Below are 19,658 nucleotides of genomic sequence, written 5' to 3' on the forward strand. Positions count from 1 at the left end.
AGCCGCGCCCTGCACCTGCGGTTCATTGGCCCGGCCCGCTCTCCATCTCCCTTCCCTAATATGGAAGCGATGACAGGACCGTACCAATCACGGCGGGGCGCGGGGGGAACCATGCGGGATCCTGCCGCCGCCACGGCCACCGCCACCGCGCCCGCTTTTCAGCGCCGTCGCGTCCCTGCTCCGTGCCGCAGAGAAGCCTCGCCGCCACCGCCCAGGCTCTCGGCGAGGGGCAGAAGCCTCCCGTCGCCCCCCTCCCGCCGCAGTGGGAGGTCCCGCGCATCCCGGAACAGGTGACCAGCCACTTCCTCCTGTCGGGACCGGACCGCCGCCGCCACCATGGTAGGGCGGGGGGGGCCGGGCCGGGCCGGGCCGGGGGGCGGCGGAGAGGGATGAGGGGGCCGGGGATGGCGGGGGGCTGCAGATCGGGGGCGGGCCGCGGGCTGACGCCGCCCTGTCCCCGCAGACCGCCACGCTGCGCCCGTACCTGAACGCGGTGCGCGCCACGCTGCAGGCCGCGCTGTGCCTGGAGAACTTCTCCTCGCAGGTGGTGGAGCGGCACAACAAGCCCGAGGTGGAAGTCAGGTACGGGGGGGGGAGGTGGGGCGCCGGTGGAGCCCTGCTCCGGCAGGGCTGCCTACCCTGGGGGCTGTTGGCCGGTCCCTGCCCGTTTGCTGGGCAGCCCGGACGCAGCGGGGCAGGCCTCTGCACCCACCGGCCGCTGCCCCTTAGTCACGGGGCTAATGCCCGCAGGGAGCCGAGGGATTTCGGATCTAGCTTGTGACGGAGCGGGGATCTGCCTTGAAGGATGGACGCCTCAAGGAGGCAGAAAGCATGTTGTAGCAGCATGAAGCAAAACCTCCGCATCTCTGTGATCCCTGCGGCTCCCCACTTGTGTGCTCCCCATCCCTGTTCCTGACAAGTAAATCCTTCTGAGTCAGTCCTGCCCTTCCTCTGCTTGCAGGAGCAGCAAAGAGTTGCTGTTGCAGCCAGTGATCATCAGCAGGAACGAGAAAGAGAAGGTCCTCATCGAGGGCTCTATTAACTCTGTGCGTGTCAGCATTGCAGTGAAACAGGTGAGGTGGAGGGCACGGGCAGCGGGTGGGCAGCTCATGCCTGGCACAGGTGAAGCCTCACTTCCCTTTCTTCTCCCCAGGCTGACGAGATCGAGAAGATCTTGTGCCACAAATTCATGCGCTTCATGATGATGAGGGCTGAGAACTTCTTCATCCTGCGCAGGAAGCCCGTGGAGGTGAGGTGGCAGGGAGGGAGCAGGGCAGATCCTGGCTCTGCTCCTGGCATCGAGGTTGGGGGTTCCCCACTGCTGGACTGGGATGTAGGATTGCGTGGTCAGTGGCCTTGGTGCTCATCCCCAGGGTGCTTCTCTCTTCCCCAGGGCTACGACATCAGCTTCTTGATCACAAACTTCCACACAGAGCAGATGTACAAGCATAAGCTGGTGGACTTTGTCATCCACTTCATGGAGGAGATCGACAAGGAGATCAGCGAGATGAAGCTCTCTGTCAATGCCAGGGCCCGCATCGTGGCAGAGGAGTTTCTTAAGAATGTGAGGCTCTGAAACAGAAGAAGGCGGGTTCCTCATTTTGGGACTGGGGTGTGGGGCTCAAACCCAACATGGCCCTTGTCCCCAGAGCCCTCTCCATCCCATCTTTGGGGATGGTGGTGACATTCTGCCCAAGGAACCTCTTGGGCATGCTGGGGAGGATGCCCAGGGGTGCTCATACCCTTTTGCTCGTGAAGTGCCAGCTTTTGAGACCCCCAGACAGCACTTGGGGGTGGACAGCAGCCATGGGGAGCACTGCCCTTCCGGTGGCTGCTGCGACAGGCTGTGCAGTGCCCAGGCGAAGCAGCAGGAGAAGCTGAGTGGGGCTCTCCGTGAGCAGTGGCCTCTCTCCCTGTCACCAGGGAGGGTGGTGAGGGCTGGAGAAGTGCCCGTGGGCAGGGACTGATGGCCACGCATCTTCTTCTCTTGTCTTTCAGTTTTAGGCCGTGGTGCAGGACCCCGTGGCTCCCCGACGCTTGTGCCCGCCAGGCACTGTGCCTGCGCCTGCTCCCGCTCCCCCCGCTGAGGACAGCCGGGCCGGGCCCCGCCTGTCCCCCGCCGGGCCGGGCGGCCGAACTGGGAGCAGCCCCCGCTTGCGGCAGAGCGGCTCCGGTCGCTGCCCTTGTCTCGTCTCGTTTTTTAAACGGTCTCGTTTGCTGTAACCGTCGCCTCCGCCTTCTTCATCCCGCTGTAACGGCGGGACCCGCGGCACCAGGGGGGCGGGGCCGGGCGCCATGGCAACGGCAAACAGCGCGGGGGCGGGGGGGCAGCCCCGACGGTGCGGGCAGGGCTGGGGCGGGGCGTGACGGGTGTCTGTGGGTACGGAAGGGTTTGAAAGGGGGCTTGGGGGGGGTCTCCAGGTGTGGGCACAAAAGGGTTTGTCGGGGGGGTTCTGGGGTTCGAGTGGGGAGCTGGGCTGGGGGTGGGGCGCGGGCACGGCGGGGCTGCACCCGTGGCACTGGGGGTCTGGTTTGTTCCCCCCTTCGGAGCAGTGGAGCCAGTGCGGTGGTTGCCATAGCAGTGCTGGTATTGGGGGGGCTGCATTCTGCACTGGACCCTCACCTCAGCTCCCAGCAGGGTGAGGAACAGGGAACTCACTTGGTGCCCGGGGGAGGCAGAGTCACCCTGGGTTCCCCCTCACCCTCAGGCTGCCGTGGGACCATGCCACAGAGAGAGCAGCCCCGGGCACGCCGCGCCCATGGCTGGGGTCAGCGCTCAGCTAGGGGGGCTGTTGCTGGAGCAGAAGACATCCCGGCTGTCCCCTGGCCTGCCAGGCTGGGCACAAGGGCACAGCAGGGCATCTCAGGGCCTGTGCAGTGCAGCCGGGACACCAGCATGAAGCTTGGCAGGCCAGCGAAGGCCATGTCGGGGACCACCAGCTCGGTTAGGCAGAGGCAGGCAGGTAGGCACGTGCTCCCCCTCCCTGCCCACCCTGTGGGGCTGGGAACCTGGGGTCAGCGGGCTCAGCCAGGGCTGGCGTCACGGACTGGCCTCACAGGGCAGGCAACAGCCACCACCACTGGCCACCGTAGCTGCCACCACCCCTTGCTCAACCCTGATCAGTTCAAGAGGGCCAGGCTGCGCGTGGAGAGGGCCATCAAGGTGAGGGGCCTGATTTCACACCCCCCAAGATGCCATGCACTTACATTTATTGCATTTGTGGCTCAGGTGTAAGAGCTGAGCTGGAGGGACCAGGGGTGGGCAGGCTGAGCTCTCTGGTCTCTCCCCAGGAGAAGAAGATCTTCACAGTGCAGGGCCCGTACCCCGTCATGCGCAGCCTGCTGCGGGCCCGGGGCTGGGTAGAGAGGAAGCTCCCCAGCACGGGCAGGGTGGGCAGCTGCCCAGAGCAGCAGCATGGCAGCCAGGAGAGGCGGCTGCAGGAGGAGGATGAAGGCAGTGATGGTGCTGAGCAGGGGGAGGCAGTGCTGGACCTGCAGCTGGGGTCACCATGCCATGAGGCACAGCCTTTGCTGGGGACCCCAGGGCCCCTGAGCTTCTCATGGCCACCCAATGAGGAGGAGGAAGAGGAGGAGGAAGAGCAGTGGGATGAGGACCCTGATGGCATCCATGACCTCATGGTTAGCTGAGCTCTGCTGCAGCCCCCAGCACCCTTCCTCTGGGACCCCCTGGCGCAGGGGGTGAGGGTGGGATGGAGGCTCTGTGCCTCACCCCAGCTCCCTCCCTCCCACAGTCCTGCCTGGTGCGGGACCAGGTGCCGAACTTCATCTGGACCAGCCGCTGCAGCACTGACTGCCGGCTGCTGCGGCAGGACCAGGTGGTGAACCACTACGCTGGGGTAGGCGCCTTCACCACCAAGGTGAGAGCCTGGAGCCCCTGGGGAGGGGGATGCAATAGGGCTGGTGGGGTCCAGCGGGGGCTGCTACCTTTCTCCAAACAGGAGGGGCTGTGTCAAAACCTGCGAAACCTGCCCTGGTTCGACCAAGCTGACCCTGACACCTTCTTCCCCCGGTGCTACCGGCTGGGGGCTGCAGATGAGCGGCAAGCCTTCATCGGTGAGCTTGGGGCTGGCACAGCCCCCCAGGGCTGTTGCCCTCCTGTCCCCCCACCCCATGCTCCTGGTCCCCCTGTGTCCTGTGCAGGACTGGGGTGGGATGATGCCCCCCTACCTTGCAGAGGATTTCCGCTTGACAGCAGCTCGCAGCCTGCTCAGAGTGGCCCTGGAGAGGGCTGGGGATGTGCCGGAGGGGACAGAGCAGCCCCTGAAAGCTGGCGAGGGGCCAGGTGAGTGTGTGGAGCTGCACCTGAGGGGAACAATGGGGAGTTCAGGGTCAAGGACATGTCTAGGGGCTGAGCTTCTGCTTGGGGCTGTGGCTTGGGACTCCCCCTGCACCCTGAGGCCAGCCAACCTTACTGGTGCTCTGCCTCACCCCCCACCCATCCCCATGCACCCACAACCACCCATCTCCATGGTAAGGCTCTGTGCTTTGGCCCTGAGGGTGGCACAGCAGGTTGCCAGGAGCCATGTCTCTCACCCCGTACCATCCACAGCAGGGTCGGGGTCCCTCCTGCCCCCCCAGCTGGTGGAGGAGGCCCTGCAGGTCTGCAGGCAGCACCTGGCCAGCCTGGGGCACCAGGACATCGACTGGGACCCCTCAGCTCCCCGCATGACGGACGCCGACTGGGACCGCTTCCTGCGGGACTACTACCACGTGGTGCAGTGAGTGCTGAGCAGGATGGGGGGGACAGTGTGGTGGCACCAGCGCTGAGCCCCCCATGCCCCCCCGCAGCTTGGGGGCCAGGCTGGTGCTGAGTGAGGCACAGCGGGAGCAGTGCCGGGCCCTGCTGTGCTGCCTGGCAGAGCAACTGCCCCAGTTTGGCATGGAGGGTGACCGCAACGTCTGGATCCTCAAGCCTGGTGCCAAATCCTGCGGCAGAGGTAAGGCCAGGAGGAGCTGGGGGTGGGGCACAGGCTCCCTTCTAAGTGCAGGGCCCCCACCGTCACCATGTCCCCAGGCATCGTCTGCACAGCACGGCTGGAGGAGGTGCTGGAGCTGGCGGGGGGCTGCAGAGCACCCTCAGCACGGGTGGGTAGCTGGGTGGTGCAGAAGTACGTGGAGCGGCTGCTGCTCATCTTCGGCACCAAATTCGACATCCGGCAATGGTTCCTGGTGACCAACTGGAACCCACTGACTGTCTGGTTCTACCGAGAGAGCTACCTGCGCTTCTGTTCCCAGCCCTTCTCCCTGCGCCGCCTGGACCCGTGAGTGCCCCCTGCCCTGGCACCCACACCCCAGTGCCCTGGTACCCCACTGACACAGCCCCGCTCTCCCCACCCCAGCGCCCGGCACCTCTGCAATGTCTCCATCCAGAAGCAGTTCAAGTCAGTGCGGAGCCAGCACCCCCAGCTGCCCCCTGACCGGATCTGGTCCAGCCGGCAGTTCCAGGCATACTTGGCACAGATTGGGCAGGCAGATGTCTGGCACCAGGTGATGGTGCCCGGCATGAAGGCGGCAGTGGTGGGCACCCTGCGCAGCACCCGAGACCTTGTACGGTCCCGCAAGGGCAGCTTCGAGCTCTATGGGGCTGACTTTGCCTTTGGGGAAGATTACCAGCCTTGGCTGCTGGAGATCAACGTCAGCCCCACCATGGCCCCCTCCTCAGTCGTGACCAGCCGACTCTGCGCCAATGTCCAGCGGGACACGCTGCGCGTGGTGCTTGACCGCAAGGACAACCCCACCTGCCCCACTGGGGCCTTTGAGCTGATCTACAAGGAGGTAGGCTGGGGAGGGCTGGGGGGCAGGCCTCTTGCAGGCACAGAGCCCCCACTCCCACCCATGTCCCCCCACAGGCGGTCATGCCCAGGCCTCTGGCCGTGGGGCTGAAGCTGACGGTGGAAGGTCACTCTCTGAGGAAGCCCCAATCCCAAGGCAAGCCCCCCACTGCTGCACCTGCTGCCCACCAGCCCATCGTGCCCCCCAGCCCCTGGGGCAGAGCCAGCCAGGTTCCCCACCCAGCAGCAGCGTGGGAGAAGCTGGTTCCCCTGGGGCGATGGAACCGCCGCTGCCCCACTGGCTCTGCCCGCCCAGCACCCCTGCAGTCCCCACGCTGCTGCGCCGGGAGCTGCTGCAGCTCAGCTGCCTGCTCGGGCCACCCCAGGCAGCTCTGCTGCAGCTCAAGTGTCCATCCCCTGGCCAGGGTCCCCATCCCACCACCCCGGGGAGCCCCCAGCCAGCTCCTGGGGACCCACAGGCCAGCTCCCCTCCTCCCCTCCCGCCGGGGTATGACACCCACCCAAGCTGGCACCTGGCATCTGGACCCCGTGCCACCCAAGCCCTGCTGCAGGGAGGGGGCGTGCAGCAGCTCCCAGGGGGGACACAGAAGAGCTGTGACACTGAAGGCCATCCAGGAGCGCACCACACAGCACCCTGTGCCTCACAGCTGGAGCAGTGCAGCAGCACCAGCTCGCCCCCACCTCAGCCAGACCCCATCGCTGGGTCGGGGCACACAGCCCACCCTCCGTGGGGGCTGCAATAAACGTCTGTGACATTGAATCTGGGTCTGCCCCTCCTTGCGTGGCAGGGCACAGCTGGGGCTGCACCGCGCCAGGGCTGTGGGCAGGAACCGGGGCTGCTGGTGGCAGAGAGCAGGCAGGAACCGGTGCCTCCGCTCCCGCCTGCCTGCGGTTGTGCCTGCCAGACAGAGCCAAGCCCCAGCAGTGGTGATACGGCTGTGCCCCAGCGCTGGGAACCAGGTCAGGCACAGGGGGTGGTGGCAGCACTGCTGTCGCTGGCTCTGCTTGGAGGGGCTGGTGCCCCCAGCGATGCCGTGGGGACAGGGGCAATGTGTCCCTTGTGTGCCAAGGAAAGAAACGGGCGCTGAGCCACAGTGGTGGCAGGTGGGGCTTTAATGGGGTAGCACAGAGAAGCAGGGTGGGGATGGGGTTCCCCTGCAGGTGCTAGGGCTCCTGATGCCCAGGCAGCCCCAGGCGGCGCAGGGTGCGCAGGAATGGGGGTGGCGGAGGGGCACAGAGCGGGCCCTGGGGCAGTGCCAGCTGCTGCAGGTGCAGGTGGAGTGGAAGGCGGCGGAGCTGCTGCAGGGACAGCCCCAGCCGGTGCAGCAGCTCCTCATCCAGCACCTGCAGCAGGGCAGGAGGCAGCTCAGCGGGGTCCCCGGGGGTCGTGCTGAGCCCCCCCCAGCACCCACCCTGGCCACGTACCTGTGTGTGGGGCGGAGCGGCTGTGGGGGGCAGGAGGAAGGGCACCCCCAGCACCCTGCCCACACGGGACGAGTGCTCATGGTCGCCCAGCGCTGGACACAGCAGCAGCGTCAGGTGCACCTGGAGCTGCTCCGGGAAGGCTGGGGAGGCATGGAGGGGGCAGTGCGGTGGGATCATGCCGGTGGTGGGGTTGCAGGTGGTGGGTGTTGGGTGGTCACTCACCTGTCTTGGGCTGGAGCTGGAGGAGGGCACAGCCCCCCGCGGTGCCCAGCACCCGGTAGCGGGTCAGGGTGCTCTTCACCTCCTTCCTGGCCAGGCTGCGGCGCCCTGGGGCCGGCACTGGCACCACCTGCGGCAGCACAGGCCTCAGCACCCCGCGGGGCACCCCCCCAGGCTACCCCCCAGCACCCCCTTACCACGGCGGTGTCACCCTGCTGCTGCCAGCACAGCCCGGTGCGGATCTCGCCCTCCACCTCTGCTGGGACTCCCACGGTGACAGCACTGCGGGGAGGAGGGGAGGGGGGGTGAGGAGGGGATGGGTCCCACTGCCCTGGCACGGCGGGGTCCCGGGGACTCACCGGTACGTGGCAGGGTACTGGCCCCTCCGGCGGGCGTCAGTAAAGAACTGCTGGAGCTGCTCAGTGGTGCGGTGGCAGCTGGACAGGAGGACAAGGCCAGAACACTCCCTGCAGGATATGGGAGCTTTGAGGCCTGGGGGAGGGGCAGGCACCCCCTGACCCCCGCAGCACCCCTCAGCCCTACCTGGCGGGAGCCTTCACCACGTGGAGCTCAGCGTGGAGGCCCAGGCGCCGTCGCAGCGCCGGCAGCAGTGCCGCCAGGCTCAGCTCCCCAGGGCACCCTGCAGAGGGGGGTCAGTGCCTGCTGGGCCCCCCCCGCCTGGCCCCTCATATCCCACACTCACCCAGGACGGGCAGGCCAGGGGGCTTGCTCAGCGCCAGCAGGGCTCCTGGTGAGGGGACATCTGGTCAGGGTGCAGCCCCCCCTGCTGCTGCCCCCTCCAGCGTGTCCTGTCCCCCCCCACACCCCCGGTACCTTCCCGGTGCACCACGGCGTCCTCCAGCAGCCCCAGCGTCCCCTCGGCACCCAGCGGCCGCCCCCACCTGCGGCGAGTGCAGTGGGCTGTGGGGGCACGGGTGGCGTGGGACCCTCCCCCAGCCACCTACCCGCGTGGGACATCCCCCCTCCCCCAAGGCTACCTACCCTGTTCCCCACCCTGTGCGTCCCCACTGCCCTACACGTGTCCCCAGATCTGGCCCCCACCCCACCACCCTGCCCCCCCCCGTGCACCCCTGCAGCTGTCACCGCACCCTCATGCTCCCCCAGACCCCCCAGCTCACGCACGCGCGCCCCACGCCTGTTCCCCTCCCCCACGCATCCCATAACCTCCCTGGCCCCACACGTGCACAACCCCGCAAGCCGCCCGCACCCACGCGTCTGCGTGCCCACGCGCACCCCGGGACGTGCGCCCCGTATGCACACGCGTGCGCGCCCCCGCGGCCCCACGAACGCGCGCCCCCGCGTGCCGCCACCCCAACCCCCCCCCGCCTCCTCGCGCCCCACGCGCGCGCTCCCACGCCCCGCTGACCCCGCGGCGCGCGCCCCCTGTCCCGCGCGCGCCAGCACGCGCCCAGCCGTGCCCCCGCCCGCCATGGCGGCGCTGCGCCTGCGCGCAGGCGGCACCAAGGGGGGAGCCGGCCGCCGCGGCCATAGAGCCGGGCCTCCGGGAGCGCAGAGCGGCCACCCAGGCTTTCAGAGCCGGCGGTCGCGACCATAGATAGGCGGAAGTGTAGGCAGAGTGTCCCGCTAGCAGGTGGGGTGCGGCGCCCGCGGCGGACCGGGCCGGCGGGGAGGGGGCCCCGGGGGTGTCACCTGCGTGGGTGCCCGGGAGCCTGCCCCGGGGGGTCGGGCGGGCGCAGGGCAGTCACGGGAAGGGAGTTCCGCGGCTGTCACGGTGGTCTGTCACTGCGGGAGGGGAGGCCCGGGGAGGCTCCCCGGGGGGCTTCAGCTTGCGGCTGCAGGCGGGTCTCCCGCAGGGAACGTCGGGGGAGGCCTGCTCTCGCCTCACGTTCTGCCTCCCCAGGATAGTGCCATGGCCTCCCGCGGGGGTCCCCGCGCTGCCGGCACCGATGGCAGCGACTTCCAGCACCGTGAGCGCGTGGCCTCTCACTACCAGATGAGGTAGGTGTCCCGCCACTGCGGGGCCCCCGCGGCCTCCCCCAGGGCTCCAAGGATGGCCCGCGTTCCCCCCCAACAGGCCCTGACAGCCCTGTGCTCTTTCCGCAGCGTGGCCCTCAAGACAGAGATCAAGAAACTGATCTACACGCATGTGGGCATCTGGCTGCTGCTGCTGGCCCAGATGTGTGTAGGGCACCTCAAGCTGCTGCCCCACGACCAGGTGGCCATGCCCTACCAGTGGGAGTACCCCTACCTGCTCAGCATCCTGCCCTCCCTCCTGGGCCTCCTGTCCTTCCCCCGAAACAACATCAGCTACCTGGTACTCTCCATGATCAGCACCGGCCTCTTCTCTGTGGCTCCTCTCATCTACGGGGCCATGGAGATGTTCCCCATGGCGCAGCAGCTCTACCGCCATGGCAAAGCTTACCGCTTCATCTTCGGCTTCTCAGCCGTCTCTGTCATGTACCTGGTGGTGGTGGTGGCTGCCCAGGTGCATGGCTGGCAGCTCTACTACAGCAAGAAGCTGCTGGACTCCTGGTTTACCAGCACGCAGGAGAAGAAGAAGAAATGAGCGGGGATGGGTGGGCTCCATGAGGGCTGGAGCTCTGCAGCCGGGCCCTGTAGGGCAGCGCTGGCGCAGCTCTGGTGAGGGTCTCCGGGGACCAACGTGTGTGTCTGAGCCACGCCATGGCACCGGGCTCGCATGCCGGGGGGGGGGAGACCCCGGGGCTGAGGTGGCTCCCGGGCCGTGGAAGGTCCCTGGGGTGCGGTGCCCCTTCCTCCGTGTCTTGCTCTGTGTAAATAAAGCATGCCCCGCGCTCCCACGCGTGTCCGCGCCGCAGGAAGCGCCGCCCGGCAGCGGGGCGGGGGAGCGGCGGGGGGGGGGGGGGGGGGTGGCGCGGCGGGGCCGCACGTGCCGGCGGAGGAATGCGACGGGGCCGGCCCGGGGCGGGGCGGGGAGCGGCGGCGGCTCGGCCATGGGGCGCCCGGTGCTGCTCGTCGCCGCCGCGCTGCTGCTGCCGTGGGTCGGGGCCGCCGTCACCCGCTTCCGGGTCTCCGCCAACTTCGTGAGCGCCGGGGAGGTGGGGGGGACCGGGCGGGGGGCGGGCGGCGCCAGGCTCACCCCCGTCTCTTTGCTTGCAGGAGTGCCGGGCCACCGGTGAGTAGCGGCGGGGCCGGGCGGCGAGCGCGGGGCTCCCGGGCTCTGCAGGGTACGGCGGGATGGCAGGGCTCTCGCCGCTGTTGGGTCCTGGAGGGCGGGAGGGGTCACCCGATCACCGGGGCTCTTCTCCCTTCCGAGGGCTCCCGGTCCCCGAGGGCTCCCGGTCCGCGGGGCTCTTGCCCCTTCCCGAGGGCTCCCGGTCCGCGGGGCTCTTCCCCCCTTCCCGAGGGCTCCCGGTCCGCGGGGCTCTTCCCCCCTTCCCGAGGGCTGCCGGTCCCCGGGGTTCCCCCCCTTCCGATGTCCGCCGGAGCTCCGGCAGGCGGAACCCCCGGCGCACGGCCGCCCCTCTGCTCTCCCCCGGCAGCCGACAGCACGCTGAGCCGCCCCCGCTGCCGCCGCCCGGCCCGGCCCGGGCCCCCGCTGGAGCCACCCGCCCTGGCGCTGAGCGGGGCCCGCCTGTGCCTGCCCGCGCAGCCGTGCCGGCCCTGCCTGCGGGTGCGCCTGGCACTCCCCGCCGCAGGTACGGGCCGGGGCGGGGGGACCGGGCACCCCCGGGCGTGGGGGAACGCCTCGCCCTCCCACCCGTGTCAGCATCCCACGCTGGTTTCTCGCAGAGCTCAGCGGTGTCCGTGGGCTGCAGCTCAACTTCCTGGAGCTGGGCTCCAACCGGGCGGGCTGGCTGCAGGTGTGGCGGCGGCACCGGGCACCGCGCAGCTCACCGGTGAGTCTGGGGTGGACCGCGGGCTGGGCACCGGGGTTGTGGGTGTCCCACTGACCCCCTGCTCCCCACAGTGGCAGGTGCAGTTCGACTGCTTCCCGGCGGAGAGTGGGCAGCAGGTCCTGGTGTCCCTGCGCACCATCCCTGACCGAGGTTTGGCCCTCAGCCGTCGCCGTCTGGTCACTGCTGAGCTGCCCGGTGAGGCTGGGAGGGACCCCGGGGATGTCCGGGGGGGACACCGGCGCTGGCTGACCCCTGCCTGCTCTGCAGGGCCCGTCTTCAACCATGCCTGGGTCCCTGAGGCACGGGCCATCGAGGTGTGGGTGCCCGAAGGCCCTGCCCTGATGGTGCGGCTGTGCCACCAGCTGGCCCTGGAGTGCGAGGAGCTGCCCCGGCCCTTCCACCAGCAGGTAATGGCTCCGGTTTCCCCCCAACTCCCATCCCGGGCTGGGGGCCATGCTCCCTGCCAGCTGATGCTGCCTCTGTGCCTGCAGGTGCTGGTGCTGGGGGGCAGCCGCGTCTCGCTGCCGTATGAGTTCCTGGTGCCCTGCCTGTGTATCGAGGTGCGTCGTCCTCCCCTGTGACTGCTGGGCCCCTGTCTTTTCCCCTGCAGTGAGGGCAGGCAGGATGGGTGGGCGCACACCCCACCGTGACTGCCCCACTCTGCTCCCCTAGGCCTCTTACCCACACCACGACAGCCCACGCAGCAAGCGCTGCCCCTTCCGTGACCAGCCAGCCGCCTGTGAGTGCCCGCGGGCAAGGGAGCCAGGTCCCAGGGGTCCCCCAGCTGGGCCCCCAGCCCTGCTGACTGGTGTCCTGCAGATGGCCCCGAGCTGTGGTCCTCAGTGCGCTTCCACGACTACAGTGCCAGCAGCAAGGACCAGATGGCGATGGTGCTGAGCACCAGCTGCCCCCTACACCCGCGGGCCACCCTGTGCTGGAGAGATGTGGCGGCTGAGACTGCACCCTGCCATGACATCCCCAACTCCACAGCCAGTGAGGAGGAGCAGGTGAAGGGTCCCAGTCCTGAGGTGCCACTGGGTGCAGGGCCATGTCCCTGCCTGTGGCATCTGCTGGACCCCAGGTCCCCCAAGGGTGGCGGGTGGGTGCTGGGGTGCCCGTGGGCTGTGTGGGTCAGGGACAGTGACATGCTCTCTGCTCATTCCAGGCATATACACTGGACAAGGTGGATGTACACCCCCAGCTCTGCTTCCGGGTAAGCCTCCAGGGGTGGGTGGGCACTGTCTGGGAAGGGGATGGGGGGCAGCTATGGGCGATGGTGGCTCACCCACCCCCTCTGCTGATCCCCGCTCCCCCCAGTTCTCCTACAGGAACAGCAGCCATGTAGAGTGTCCCCACCAGCCAGGTGAGCCCTGTGAGCTGGGGCACCCCTGGGCTGACCACAGCTCTGCCCTGAGGACCCTTGCACCCCTTGTCCCCTTGGGCATCCTTCAAACCTGCCCCTCCCCCTCTCTGGTGACTGCAGAGACCGCCTGGAACGTTTCAGTGAGCATTTGGGGGCTGCAGTTGCGCCTGCACCTCACCTCCAGCATCCCCACAGCCTTCAGCGCAGCCCTCTGCCAGCGCCGGAGTGGGCAGTGTGAGGCTGAGGCCCCACTCTACACCGTCACACAGGTGAGCAGCACAGGGCTGGGGGCAACATGGGGGGCACCCACGCGTGGTGACTCTGTCCTTGTGCTTTGCAGCCGGAGGGCTCTGCCCCGGGGGAGCTGGCACTGCTGCTGCCAGTGCAGGTCCTGGGCAGCTGCGTGCTGGTAAGGTGACCTCTGTGCTGGCACCAGCACTTGCATGGCTGGGGGGGACACCCCAACATGGCCCCCCCTCACTTAACCCCTTCCCCAGGTGTGGCGCTCAGATGTGCGCTTTGCTCGGAAGCAGCTGCTCTGTCCTGATGGTGAGTGGAGGTCTGGGGGGGCATGGCGGGTGGAGGTGGCGGACAGAGACCCACCCCTCACTGCCCCCTCTCCCAGTCTCCCGCAGGCACTTTGGGCTGCTGGGCCTGGCACTGGTGCTGGGGCTGGTGGTGACTGTGCTGCTTCTCAACTGCCGCGGCACCTGGAGGCCGGCTGATGGTGAGGGGCACCCCAGGGGGCTGTGGGACCAGTGGGAAGTGGGCATGGTGGCCTCGGGGCTGGGGTGCCAGCTCCCCGGCTCGTGCAGCGGATGCTTGGATGCCCTTGGGGGATGCCAGGATGTCCCTAGGGAGTGCCAGGGGGGCTCGGGGCAGGGCTGTCACTGCTGTCCCCTCCATCCCGCAGGTGGCCTGGGCGGGCGCCCCGTGCTGCTGCTGTACTCCCCGGACTCGGAGGAGCACCTTGGCCTGGTGTGCGCACTGGCCGAGCGCCTGCGTGCGGGGCTGGGCTGCGACGTGCACCTGGACCTGTGGGAAGCAGGTGGCTTGGGGCAGGCAGGCACCCTGCCATGGCTCTACGCCCAGCGGGGCCGCGTGGGCCGCCAGCACGGCACTGTCCTCCTTCTCTGGAGCCGGGGCAGTGCCCGGCTTTTCCGCCGGTGGCGGGTCGGGGCAGCCGGTGGGACCGCTGGCGATGCCCACGACATCTTCGGGGCGGCCATGGCCTGCCTGCACGGGGAGCTGGGGGTGGCGGGACATGGTGGCGGGTGGGTGCTGGCCTACTTCAGCCATCTCTGCAGCCCCCGCGATGTCCCCAGGCCACTCCGACCCCTGCCCACCTACCGCCTGCCCCGGCAGCTGCCTGGGCTGCTGGGTGCCCTGCGGGGCAGCCCCCCGGTTCCCCGCCGCTGGGGCAGAGCAGGGGGGCTCCTGCACCGGCTGCTGGAGGAGGGGGCTGGGGAGGGCACCCCCCCAGCTCGACCCCCCGGGGTGGCAGCTGGCACCTGAGTGCCCATGCTGGGGCTGAGCTGGGTGTTGCTGCGGGGCCAGTGGGGCTGGGCATGGCCCCCCGGTGAGGGCGGGGGTCCTGTAGCGGAGGTGTAGGGCTTGGCCAGGTGCCAGCCGCGGTGGCAGGAGGGGTGCCCGGGGGTGCCGCACGGTGGGGCCCCAGCAGGGCTGGCCCCAGCCGTGGGATGTGCTGCCGGGGCCGGGAGCGGACGTGCTGTCCCCGGGCCGGGGGCAGCTTTATTTCCACACAGGAACCTCTTCCAGTGGAGAGCCGGGACCCCGGGAAGCCCCTTGGGATGCCGCAGCCGGGCGAGGGGCCGGCTGGAAGGAGCTGAGCGGTGGTGGAGGGGAGGTCCCTGCCCTGCCCGGAGCGAGGGGGGCTGGGGCGGCCGGGCACAGCATGGCCCTGCCCCTTGCTGCCTCTGGCCGCAGGACCCGGGCCGGGCTGGGAGCAATAAAGGTTCCGTTTCACCCTGCCCCGCCGTCTGTGTGCTGTGCGGGGCTCGGCTGGTGCCCTGCTGCGGGTGGCGGCCGCCCGGCGGCCCCGTGCGGGACGGCGGCCCCGAGGACGGGGCGTCCGAGGACGGGGCGGGCAGGGCTCACCCTTGTCCCGGCATCGAGCCCCACCCCCGGCTCCCCGCGGCCGGGCCGGGCCGGGCCGGTCACCGTGTCCGCACCGCGGGGCAGCCCCGAGCCCTCTCGGCAGCGCCGAGGCAGGGGCCGCCCGCGGGCCGGTGCGGGAGCGGGGAGGCCCCACCCCGGGGCGGTCGGTGCCGCGCTAGGACCCGGGTGTCCGGGATCGGAGCAGGAAGCGGGAGCTGGCGGCGGCGGCGGGGCCCGCGGAGCCGGGAGCGGGAGCGTCGGGAGTGGCCGGCGTGGGGCCGGGGCACCCCACGGCCCCGGCCCCGCCATGCGTGCCCTAGGGCGGCTGCTGCTGCTGCTGCTGGTGGTGGCCGGGGTGGCGGGTGAGCGCGGGGCCCCCCACGACGCCCTGGCTTGCTCCCAGGTGGGTTTGGTGTTGCGGGCACGTGGGCCACCGGGTTCCCTGACACCGCCACCGGCCTCACCCCCGCCTCGTCCCAGGGCCTCGCCTGCCGCCTTCTGGGTAAGTGCCCCCGCCACTGCCACGGACCCCGGCCCGCCCGGGGCATGGGGCCCCCATCCACCATCCATCTCCCCCCCCCCCCCCACCAGACACCGACGTGCTGTGCGGGACGGAGCCACCAGGGCCCGGGCATGGGCTGTCCCTGTCTGGGCTGCGGCTGGAGCCAGCGCTGCGCTGTGCCGGGCCCACGGCCTGCTCACCCTGCCTGGAGGCACGCCTGCGCCTGGCCCTGCCACCTGGCTCCAGCGGCCAGCCCCGCCGTCCCTCGCCGTCTGGCATCCCCTGGGCACAGGATGGTGGCGAGGGGGGACAGTGGTCACCGGTGGATGGGGCCGCCTCATCCCAGCCCAACATCACTGCGCTGCTGCTGCTCTCCGGACACACGTACACTTCCTCCCGCTGTGTGGCCGTGGAGGTCCAGGCACCCCTGGCACCCTCACTGCCTGGCCGACCCCTGGTACATAGATGTGGGGTGTCAGGGAAGGGTGTCCCTGGCACCAGCAGTCTCCATGGACTGCGGTACTTGGGGATGTGGGTGCTGGCACCAGCACATCTCCATGGCGCGGTGGTCCTGTTCCCCGTGCCCCAGGGAGATGGGTGCTGGCAGTGCTGGTGCCTTGCCACAGCGCAGTGGTGGTTTTCCTGCCCAGGGCTGGGTGACCTTCCGGTGCTTCGAGGCGCCGCTGGGCTCCGAGCTCCACGTCACAGCGTACACCAATTCGCACGGCCGCCAGAGGCTGAGCCAGTGGCAGCGGGTGCCAGGTGAGCCCCCGGCATGCAGCGCCGCAGCAGCCACATCCCCCTGCGTTCACTGACCCCCTGTCCCCACAGACTGCTCGTGGCCTAAGGCACAGGCTGCCGTCCCCCAGTGCCAAGGTAGGTGCTGGTGTTCCCCAGCTGTGGCTGTGCCAGGGTCCCCCCACCTTGGCGCATGTCCGCGGGGCAGAGCTGGGCAGTGGATGCCAGGGGAGAGGGTGGCCCCCAGGGGCCATGGCCTGTGCTGCCATGCTGGGTACCCTGAGCCACCTCCGGCGCAGTGCCTAGGCTGCGCATCTCCCCGGGGCCGAAGGAAGTGGTCGTGGAGGTGCAGGGGGCCGCTGTGGGGCACAGCTACACCCTCCGGCTCTACCACAACCAGAGCCACAGCACCAGTGGGCCAGGGCGTGCAGTGACCGCAGTGAGTATGAACCACTTTCCCGACCTCCCACCCTGGCCAGGCTCTGGCCACTGCCCCCCCCCCCCCCCGCCCCCCTCCCCGAGAAGCCATGTCTGTGTTACAGGCAGGGGGCTGGGAGAGGGTCCCCTGGGAGCGGGTACCTCTGAGCTGGGTGACCCTGCCAAGGGGCAATTTGCCACGGGGTGACCCACATCTGGTTGCCGGTGACAGAGCAGCCCCATGAACTACAGCCTGCCAGCCGAGGAGGTGCTGCCCTGCCTCTGCCTGCAGGTGGGTGCCCAGCCAGACACCATGGGGGTGGCAGGACTGCTGCCAAAGCAGAGGGGCTCTGGGCACTGTGTGTCCCCCTCTGGCATTGCCAAGGGGCTAGCTGGGTCACAGTCACAGCATGGACACCCCAAATCCTTCTTCTTCTCTCTCTTCCTCCCCACCAGGTCTGGCCAGAGACACAGGACTCACTGCGGGCCACCCTGTGCCCCTTCTCCCACGGTACCCATGCTGTGGGGCTGGGGTGGGCTGGGGCATGGGGTCGCTGGGACACAAGGGGACCCAAGGGGACACCACATAGGGTGACACCCCCTCTCCTGGTGCCACTGCAGACACTGAGGCCTGGGAGCGGCTGTGGGCACACAGCCAGCTGGTCCTGCATGCTGTGGGGCAGGTGCTGACCTGCTCCCTCTCGGCGCCCTGCGACCTCCCGGCCGAGCTGGTGCCCTGTTGGCAACTGGTGCCCACCGGGCCCTGCCAAGCCTTGCCTGGCTTGCAGCAGCCCAACGTGGGGCAGGTGAGTGGGGGCTCCGTGGGGTGCCAGAAGCATAGGGGGGATGTGAGTGGCACTGATGGAGCATCACTTCTGCCCACAGGGACCCCAGGACTTTGGAGGGCTGCGGCCGCACCCCAACCTCTGTGTGCAGGTAGGACACCCCTCTGCCCCGTGGCTGCCCCATGGGCAGACCCAGGCACTGTTAATCCACTCTTTGGGGCAGGTGTGGAGCAGTGGACAGGTCCAGCTGATCCAGTGCCTGAGGGACCGTGAGTACTGCTGGGGTGGGAGGGCAGGGGTAGCCTGAGGGTCTGGCTGGGGGGGGTGAGCCCTCCCTGGCCTCCCCTTGCCACCCTACAGCCCCCTGATACATCCGTAGGAGCGCTGCCTGGCCGCCCTGATGACCTCCTGCTGCTGGAGCCTGGTGGGAACACCTCGCTGTGTGTCCTGGAGCAGGGCGCCTGCACGCCCCTCGCCAGCTTCACCAGCACGGTAAGGAACAGGGAGCCTCGTGTCCTGGTGGCAGCAGCACTGGCGGCACAGCTGGCTCACCCCCTGCCGATGTTGCAGGGAGCGGGACACCCTGGTCTGCTGGAGCGGGAGCTGCAGCGGGACGTGGCGGCTGGGCAGTGCAGGCAGGTCAGTGCGGGCAGCCAGCGGGCAGCGGGCAAGGACCAGGCAGTGTGTGACATGCCCCCATGCCCACAGATCTGGCACAGCAAGAACAGCACCGGGGTCGTGCTCTGGGCCTGTCCCCTGCACAAGTGTGAGTGTCCCCAGCTGTGCCTGGAGAGAGGGGGGCTGGTGTGGGGCTGAGGGAGAGCACCCACCCCCTGGAGCCACTGGGCAGGCGCCAGGGGGGGGCCTTGGTGGACACTGACCCCAACCTGGCAGACCTGCGTGCCCGCTGGGCCCTGGCGTGGATGGGGGTGCTGCTGGGAGCCGCCTGCCTCCTGCTCCTGCTCCTGCTGAAGAAAGAAGATGTGAAAGGTGAGCAGACCCCACCTGGGGGCTGTGCCCAGTGGGACACCCCCCCCAGGAGCCCACCTCACTGCCTCTCCTCCCTGCAGGCTGGCTGAAGTCCCTGAGGGCTGGCTATGGCTCTGAGGGTGAGTGTGAGGCAAGCCTGGGGTCTGGGGGCGCAGGGATGTCCATGCCTTCCCCACAAGGGTCAGTCCCACATCAGGGCTGGTCCCTGCTTGCTTCCTACATGGTGGCTGCCCCACAGGGTGGGTAGGGATGTAGGGGGACAGAGCAGAGGGTGGGAATCTTACTGGGGAGGATCCCAACCCACCTCACCCCTGGCTGTCCCTTCGGGTGGGTAAGGGGGTGGAGGGGCGAGCAGGGGGTGAGTCCGGCATCAGTGTTTGTCTGGGCCTGCTTCCCACCGTGGCTGTTCCTTAGCTGGGGCACAAGGGGTGCTGCAGTGGTTGGGAGACAGAGCCAGTGGGTGGCCCCCACTTCGTGGGCGGCCGCCCCAGCCTGCCTCCCACCATGGCTGCTCCATAGGGTGGGTACAGGGTGCCCAGGGGCGTTTGGGCACTGACAATGCCCCCCAGGCCCGCTGCAAGGCCGGCGGGCGCTGCTGGTGCACGCGGTGGAGCCGGCAGCAGAGCGGGCAGCGTGTGCTTTGATGGCAGCCCTGCGCCCACTGGGGCTGGCAGTGGTGGCAGCACCGGGAGGTGGCAGCGGGGGTAGCGACGTGGGGGCCACTGCCCTGGTTGCATGCCCAGCACCACCGGGCCCTGTGTGACGGTGACACCATCATACTCCTCCTCACCCCGGCGGCTGTGGCTGCCGCACACGAGTGGGATGCCAGGGCCGGGGCCAGTGGCCCCAGCCCCGGTCCCAGCCATGGTGCCGGCCCCGATGAAGCCCCCACTGTCGCGCCCTGCGAGGTGTTCGCAGCAGCTCTGTCCTGCGCCATGCCAGCACTGGTGGTGGGCAGTGGGCACTACGTGGTGGCCCGGCTGGAGGCCTCGGTGCCGGTGGTGCCGCCAGCGCTGCAGACAGCCCCTGCCTTTGCACTGCCCAGCGAGACGGAGGCTTTCCTGCGGGCGCTGGCGGGACCACGGCAACGGCGGGGCTGGTGGCCAGAGCCATACGTGGTGGCGGTGGCCGAGGGGCTGCAGCGGGCAGTGGGGGAATAAAGTGATGGTGCCTTTGCTGAGCATGAGTCCAGTCCCTGGCGGGCAGGGATGGGGGTGGACTGGGGAGCAGTGATGGGGAGGTAAGTGGGGGGCGTGCAGGCAGGAAGGTGGGTCTGGGCTGGTTGCGGGGTGAGGAGGAACTGGGCCAGTTTGGGGGGCTGTGAGATGGAGCTGGACCAGTTCAGGGGGGATTAGAGGGAACTGGGTTGGTTTGGGGGCAAACTGGGCCAGTTTGGGGGGCGGTGTGAGAGGGAACTGGACCATTTTG

At 69.3% G+C, this 19,658-nt stretch overlaps 6 protein-coding genes across 12 annotated transcripts; 5 read left to right on the forward strand and 1 right to left on the reverse strand.

The window, feature by feature from the left end:
- The first annotated feature begins 175 nt into the window (after nucleotides 1–175).
- Nucleotides 176–2,223, forward strand: ARPC4 (actin related protein 2/3 complex subunit 4). Its single transcript, XM_055706572.1, has 6 exons — nucleotides 176–339; nucleotides 464–582; nucleotides 962–1,073; nucleotides 1,154–1,249; nucleotides 1,394–1,564; nucleotides 1,999–2,223. The coding sequence occupies exons 1-6, from the start codon at nucleotides 337–339 to the stop codon at nucleotides 2,002–2,004; spliced, it is 507 nt and encodes a 168-aa protein (XP_055562547.1). The 5' UTR covers nucleotides 176–336; the 3' UTR covers nucleotides 2,005–2,223.
- A 270-nt stretch (nucleotides 2,224–2,493) lies between these two features.
- On the forward strand, nucleotides 2,494–6,573 carry TTLL3 (tubulin tyrosine ligase like 3). 2 transcript variants are annotated; one of them, XM_027806048.2, is made up of 11 exons: nucleotides 2,494–2,963; nucleotides 3,060–3,163; nucleotides 3,292–3,639; nucleotides 3,753–3,878; nucleotides 3,960–4,074; nucleotides 4,196–4,303; nucleotides 4,571–4,739; nucleotides 4,810–4,958; nucleotides 5,036–5,282; nucleotides 5,361–5,796; nucleotides 5,871–6,573. In XM_027806048.2, the coding sequence occupies exons 1-11, from the start codon at nucleotides 2,723–2,725 to the stop codon at nucleotides 6,564–6,566; spliced, it is 2,739 nt and encodes a 912-aa protein (XP_027661849.2). In that variant the 5' UTR covers nucleotides 2,494–2,722; the 3' UTR covers nucleotides 6,567–6,573. The 2 variants fall into 2 exon arrangements, with proteins under 2 accessions (XP_027661849.2, XP_027661855.2); XM_027806054.2 differs by having other exon boundaries at nucleotides 4,574–4,739.
- Nucleotides 6,574–6,908: 335 nt separating this feature from the next.
- On the reverse strand, nucleotides 6,909–9,031 carry RPUSD3 (RNA pseudouridine synthase D3). 3 transcript variants are annotated; one of them, XM_055706568.1, is made up of 9 exons: nucleotides 8,845–9,031; nucleotides 8,292–8,378; nucleotides 8,161–8,205; nucleotides 8,001–8,097; nucleotides 7,817–7,924; nucleotides 7,658–7,739; nucleotides 7,461–7,587; nucleotides 7,239–7,378; nucleotides 6,909–7,157 (listed from the first exon to the last, which is right to left on the reverse strand). In XM_055706568.1, the coding sequence occupies exons 1-9, from the start codon at nucleotides 9,029–9,031 to the stop codon at nucleotides 6,978–6,980; spliced, it is 1,053 nt and encodes a 350-aa protein (XP_055562543.1). In that variant the 3' UTR covers nucleotides 6,909–6,977. The 3 variants fall into 3 exon arrangements, with proteins under 3 accessions (XP_055562543.1, XP_055562541.1, XP_055562544.1); XM_055706566.1 differs by having other exon boundaries at nucleotides 7,655–7,739; XM_055706569.1 differs by having other exon boundaries at nucleotides 7,655–7,739; nucleotides 8,292–8,359; nucleotides 8,845–8,924.
- Nucleotides 8,934–10,258, forward strand: JAGN1 (jagunal homolog 1). 2 transcript variants are annotated; one of them, XM_055706570.1, is made up of 3 exons: nucleotides 8,934–9,069; nucleotides 9,340–9,437; nucleotides 9,543–10,258. In XM_055706570.1, the coding sequence occupies exons 2-3, from the start codon at nucleotides 9,349–9,351 to the stop codon at nucleotides 10,003–10,005; spliced, it is 552 nt and encodes a 183-aa protein (XP_055562545.1). In that variant the 5' UTR covers nucleotides 8,934–9,069; nucleotides 9,340–9,348; the 3' UTR covers nucleotides 10,006–10,258. The 2 variants fall into 2 exon arrangements, with proteins under 2 accessions (XP_055562545.1, XP_055562546.1); XM_055706571.1 differs by lacking the exon at nucleotides 8,934–9,069 and adding an exon at nucleotides 9,114–9,132.
- Nucleotides 10,259–10,354: 96 nt separating this feature from the next.
- IL17RE (interleukin 17 receptor E) lies at nucleotides 10,355–14,671 on the forward strand. 3 transcript variants are annotated; one of them, XM_055706550.1, is made up of 16 exons: nucleotides 10,355–10,501; nucleotides 10,578–10,645; nucleotides 10,961–11,116; nucleotides 11,211–11,317; nucleotides 11,389–11,512; nucleotides 11,585–11,724; nucleotides 11,809–11,877; nucleotides 11,990–12,056; nucleotides 12,137–12,324; nucleotides 12,483–12,530; nucleotides 12,635–12,680; nucleotides 12,801–12,949; nucleotides 13,021–13,089; nucleotides 13,178–13,229; nucleotides 13,306–13,407; nucleotides 13,594–14,671. In XM_055706550.1, exons 1-16 carry the CDS (start codon nucleotides 10,362–10,364, stop codon nucleotides 14,193–14,195), a joined length of 2,127 nt encoding a protein of 708 aa, XP_055562525.1. In that variant the 5' UTR covers nucleotides 10,355–10,361; the 3' UTR covers nucleotides 14,196–14,671. The 3 variants fall into 3 exon arrangements, with proteins under 3 accessions (XP_055562525.1, XP_055562527.1, XP_055562526.1); XM_055706551.1 differs by having other exon boundaries at nucleotides 10,383–10,501; nucleotides 10,578–10,593; XM_055706552.1 differs by lacking the exon at nucleotides 10,961–11,116.
- IL17RC (interleukin 17 receptor C) lies at nucleotides 14,249–19,410 on the forward strand. Its single transcript, XM_055710432.1, is given in 20 exon segments — nucleotides 14,249–14,259; nucleotides 14,902–15,047; nucleotides 15,050–15,201; nucleotides 15,279–15,300; nucleotides 15,390–15,757; nucleotides 15,951–16,062; nucleotides 16,132–16,176; nucleotides 16,338–16,477; nucleotides 16,688–16,747; nucleotides 16,912–16,966; nucleotides 17,077–17,261; nucleotides 17,341–17,391; nucleotides 17,464–17,509; nucleotides 17,620–17,732; nucleotides 17,811–17,879; nucleotides 17,949–18,006; nucleotides 18,135–18,230; nucleotides 18,311–18,349; nucleotides 18,800–18,930; nucleotides 18,932–19,410. Coding segments are annotated over 20 exon segments (2,358 nt in total). The 3' UTR covers nucleotides 19,391–19,410.
- Nucleotides 19,411–19,658: the final 248 nt, after the last annotated feature.

This window comes from Falco cherrug, chromosome 4 (genome assembly GCF_023634085.1).
Source record: "Falco cherrug isolate bFalChe1 chromosome 4, bFalChe1.pri, whole genome shotgun sequence".
NCBI lineage: Eukaryota > Metazoa > Chordata > Aves > Falconiformes > Falconidae > Falco > Falco cherrug.

Coding starts and splice junctions, on each gene's coding strand:
- RPUSD3 (XM_055706566.1), bottom strand. CDS start 9,031: ATGGTCGCGACCGCCGGCTCTGAAAGCCTGGGTGGCCGCTCTGCGCTC. Junction 8,379..8,844: donor CAGGGGGCGCGCGCCGCGGG/GTCAGCGGGGCG, acceptor GTGCCCCCACAG/CCCACTGCACTCGCCGCAGG. Junction 8,098..8,160: donor CCCTGGCCTGCCCGTCCTGG/GTGAGTGTGGGA, acceptor CCCCCTCTGCAG/GGTGCCCTGGGGAGCTGAGC.
- JAGN1 (XM_055706570.1), top strand. CDS start 9,349: ATGGCCTCCCGCGGGGGTCCCCGCGCTGCCGGCACCGATGGCAGCGAC. Junction 9,438..9,542: donor GCCTCTCACTACCAGATGAG/GTAGGTGTCCCG, acceptor CTCTTTCCGCAG/CGTGGCCCTCAAGACAGAGA.
- ARPC4 (XM_055706572.1), top strand. Junction 1,074..1,153: donor TCAGCATTGCAGTGAAACAG/GTGAGGTGGAGG, acceptor TCTTCTCCCCAG/GCTGACGAGATCGAGAAGAT. Junction 1,250..1,393: donor TGCGCAGGAAGCCCGTGGAG/GTGAGGTGGCAG, acceptor TCTCTTCCCCAG/GGCTACGACATCAGCTTCTT.
- TTLL3 (XM_027806048.2), top strand. CDS start 2,723: ATGCCACAGAGAGAGCAGCCCCGGGCACGCCGCGCCCATGGCTGGGGT. Junction 4,304..4,570: donor GAAAGCTGGCGAGGGGCCAG/GTGAGTGTGTGG, acceptor TACCATCCACAG/CAGGGTCGGGGTCCCTCCTG. Junction 5,283..5,360: donor TCCCTGCGCCGCCTGGACCC/GTGAGTGCCCCC, acceptor TCCCCACCCCAG/CGCCCGGCACCTCTGCAATG.
- IL17RE (XM_055706550.1), top strand. CDS start 10,362: ATGCGACGGGGCCGGCCCGGGGCGGGGCGGGGAGCGGCGGCGGCTCGG. Junction 11,513..11,584: donor GGTCACTGCTGAGCTGCCCG/GTGAGGCTGGGA, acceptor CCTGCTCTGCAG/GGCCCGTCTTCAACCATGCC. Junction 11,725..11,808: donor CCCGGCCCTTCCACCAGCAG/GTAATGGCTCCG, acceptor CTGTGCCTGCAG/GTGCTGGTGCTGGGGGGCAG.